We start from the raw sequence: 4,021 nt of genomic DNA, 5'->3' as shown, positions 1-4,021 counted from the left end.
GCGCTCATATGACCTTATGCAGTTTCGAGCGCCGTACAACCTTACTAAACAAAAAAACCCACTAAAGGCTAATCACTGTCAGTATCACATCCTTAAACTTAAACTTTAAAAAAATATATTGCTGACAACTGCAAAGACGTACAATTGTGAGAATCCTTCTATATATTATATATTGGTGAGACGTTACAAAACACTTTGTATGAAACTGCTTGAAGAAAGCTAATAGGTAAGACACTCACGTGGCGCACCCATACACATACACACACAAACGCACAAACACTTAAACTTACACACACAGACTCACACACACAGGCACACACACACACTCTCTCTCTCTCTCTCTCTCTCTCTCTTCCTCTCTCTCAGTGTGTGTGTATTTGTGCATGCATCCATCTTTGTGCGTGTGTGCATGCATATGTTTTCCCCACCCAACAAGTTCCACTCTCCTCCTCCTTCCACAGGTCCCATTTGACAGTGTGGGAAAGTCCATTGTCAAGACATCTGTCATGATGATTGGAGAGTTTGAGTTCGATTCCATCTTCAATGAAGCAAGTGTCGCTGTAAATTATGCTGCCGCCTCCTACATCATCTTTATCATCTTCCTCATCATCATGAGCATTCTCATCATGAACTTGCTGGTGAGTAGCCCTGTGCCTTGTAAAGTGTATACTTGGAGTATTTGTATATAATGTCTACATGTCTGAAGAAGGAAGAAAGAAGAAAGTCTTGTCATGCTCAGTCAGAAATTAAAAGTATGCTTGAAATGTTCTTCTTGTGGCTGGCTGAAATGTGAAGAGCTCTATAAAAGGGAAGTGTTAAATGTCCTCGTTTTCACGCATCGTGAAGATCCTAGCCTCTGGGTTTTTTAATTCTTATCCTTGCAAGACTTAGCAGCATCCCCACTGTGACACCCCTCCATGGTCACAGCAGATGTTACCCCCTAGGTCAGGCAGTTGGAAATGCTTTATAAACTTGGGAGTAATGGAAAGCCTCGTTGATCAGGATCTTACAACCACATTTTTTTTATGGAGGCGTGTTGTTTTGATGAATTAGTTCATTGTCCAGTTGTCAATACCAATCTTCATGTCTTTTTTTAGTATGTTTTTCTGATGAAAGTCATTTTAAAAATGATTGTGGTGTGGTTTGCTCCTTCAGTCCTGTCAAACTTCTATTGTCCTTTTCTCTCCCCTTCCTGCTCTTTGTGTATTACTCTCTAATCTTTGGCCCTTACATGACTTGTTGTGTTGCAAGTACGGTAAAACCCATACACTAAAACTTTAAAAAAAATTCTTGGTACCTATGCTAGGCCGTTCTGGCTGTCGCCATTTTTAATGGAGACTTCAATTTTTTGTTTGATTATCAATTCTGATTTTAAAATATTTCTTATTTATGAGGGGGTATTTTTTGGTCAGCACTTTTCTGGTGAAAGTCAAAAAAAATAAATGTTACTGTGCCTGTCCCCTTGTGCTAGGTCGGTCTGGATGTCATTTGTTTTATTTAGAAGAGTCATTAAAAAAAAAATAATTATAATACCAATCTTCACAAATGTCTCATATTCTTAAGGTTGTTTTTTTTTGTTTTTGAGGGGAGGGGTATATTTTTCGGAATAAAGTCATTGAAAAAACGGCCTCTATGTGCCTGTCTCTCTGCGCTAGGTCGGTCTGGATGTCATTGTTTCTATAGAAAGTCAATTTTTTTGTTTTATCATCCTACCGATCGTAAAAAATGTCTCATGTTGTCATTTTTTGGGGGGGATTTTTTTGCGGATGAAAGTCATTGTAAACATGGTCTTTGCGTGCCTGTCTGTCTGCACTAGGTCGGTCTGGCTGTCGACGACATCAAGGCTGTACAGGAGCAGGCCGCCCTCAAGAGGATGGCTATGCAGGTGGAGCTCGCCCTGGATGTGGAGCGGATCATCCCGGATTTTATCCGGAGAAAGGCCTTCACCCGCCGATCCACTATCCGACCCAACAGACTCTTCAGCAATCCCGTGCGGAGATTGTTGAGCAACTCTTACCTCAGCCCTCAGGCCCTGCAGAAGGCTTTGAATCCTGAATTGGTACGTTTTACTCTCTGGCTGTCTTTGTGTTGTTAATTGTTTTGTTTATTGTTGTTGTTATTCACCTTTCATGCCCTGACCTCCTGAGTGGGTGGTGGGCAGATGCTCTGGCGTGGTTTGCTCCTTCTTTCCTGTAGAAAACTACCGTCCTTGTCTCCCCTTCTTCTTTTTTATGTTTGTTACTCTCTTGTAACACCTCTAATCTTCTGGCGCTCATATGACCTTATGCTGTTACGAGTGCCGTAAAACACTTACTAAAACTAAAACTGACCTCCTGAGGCTACCATGACCCCTCTGACTGACCTCCTGATTATATTTGATGAAGTCTCTCGTACTCTCAACTGCAAGGTGGGTTCCAATCCCGTCAGGGGCCCAACACTGTGTCCTTTGGAAAGGCACTTTACATAAATTTTCCTCGCTTCACCCAAGTGGGAATGAAGTTATAGGTGGTGACCCCCCCCCCCCTCCCCCCTTCCGCGGGCAGTGCTACTGACTGAAGTGTCTTTAGGCCATTCCCAATTGGGGGATATTAGCATGTTATTATGCACAGTAGAATTGTAAATGGGCCGATTTATCAATGTTTTGCTCATACTGTTCCTGAACAACATAGGGGGAACTTCTGCTTTTTCTTTCTTCGTCTTTACTATCATTATTTGCCCTCTACTTCTGTGGGGTGTTGGCAGGTGCTCTGGTGTGGTTTACTTCTTCTTTCCTATCAAACGTCTATCATCCTTATATATAAATCTCCACTTCTTCTTTTTTATGTTTGTTTCTTTCTTGTAACACCTCTAATCTTCTGGCGCGCATATGACCGTGTGCAGTTGCGAGCGCTGTAAAACCTCTACTAAAACTAAAAAACCTCTACTTCTATTGTATGTTTGTCACTCTCTTGTAAACTATTTCCGGGGTGCCTTGATAGTCTTAGTAACTTTGTGCTGTTGAGGCAAGAGAGGTGAGCGGAGTAAGTTTGATTCCCAGTTTGGACTTCTCTGTTGACATCCACCCCTTGGCGCTCATATGACCTTTTGCAGGTGCAAGCGCCGTAATACCTTACTAAAACTAAAAAATAGATGGCGAAAGATCTTGTTAGTTTGTTAGTGTTTGAGTGCGTGTAATCAGCGGCTTACACTGTTGGTGCTTCCCTAGACGATGAAAATGTTTTTGAGTGTTCTAGAGTCTTCTGGTGCGATAAGAGTTGTAGTTGTGGGTGGTTGGCGGGTGCTCTGGTGTGGTTTGCTTCTTCTTTCCTATCAAACATCTATCGTCCTGATCTCCCCTTCATCTTTTTTATGTTTGTTACTCTCTTGTACACACACGCACACACGGGATTGGATGGACTTACAAACTTGTTATTACTGTAAAAATAGTTGAAAGACGCATAGAACTTGCTGCCCTGCGTTAATTTGCACTATGTAAATGCAGTTATTATTATTATGATTATTAGTATTATTATTGTTGTTATTATTGCTATTATTATTATTTTGTTATTATTATTATTTTGTTATCATAAGTAATTATACCGTGATTATCACTATTATCAACATAGCTGTTAGTTGTTATTATTGCCACTATTGTTGTTGTTTTTTAAAGGTCATCCTAACAGCTGCTTTTCCACATTTTTCATTTTAAAAACAAACATGTTAAGAGCTCTTTATTTAAAAACAGCTTAGACATGGCACAGCTGTCTGGATTTTCAAAATGAATCAATTCTTAAATTGATCCAATCTTTTTTTAAGTTGACAATGTCATTCATTGTCCAGTTTTGAAAATGAAAAATATGCAACAACAAAACAAAAAAAAATGAACAGCGTTAGATCAAAATAAATACCCCCGCCCACCACTCTCCTGAAAAAAAAAAAACCGCAGCTTTTGTCTTCCGTCTAGTTAAATGAACTAATAATCCAGTAATGCTGCAAACCGCAAATTATGTTTTCAAAGGATTATCTGAAAAAGGGGTGGGGG

The 4,021-nt window shown here is 40.2% G+C and overlaps 1 protein-coding gene across 1 annotated transcript in view; it reads left to right on the top strand.

Moving 5' to 3' along the window:
• LOC101862005 (transient receptor potential cation channel subfamily A member 1 homolog) overlaps positions 1–2,059 on the top strand; it is a gene marked incomplete at its 3' end in the record, with an annotated part of 55,805 nt that extends 53,746 nt beyond the window's left edge. The window contains 2 exon segments of the mRNA XM_035970386.1: positions 462–638; positions 1,817–2,059. Coding sequence (XP_035826279.1) covers positions 462–638; positions 1,817–2,059 — 420 coding nt within the window.
• Between the last annotated feature and the right edge of the window lie 1,962 nt (positions 2,060–4,021).

Source organism: Aplysia californica, unplaced genomic scaffold (genome assembly GCF_000002075.1).
Source record: "Aplysia californica isolate F4 #8 unplaced genomic scaffold, AplCal3.0 scaffold00011, whole genome shotgun sequence".
NCBI classification, from domain to species: domain Eukaryota; kingdom Metazoa; phylum Mollusca; class Gastropoda; order Aplysiida; family Aplysiidae; genus Aplysia; species Aplysia californica.
The sequence above is the reverse complement of the archived record's forward strand: the minus strand, read 5'-3'. Positions and strand labels throughout refer to the sequence as shown.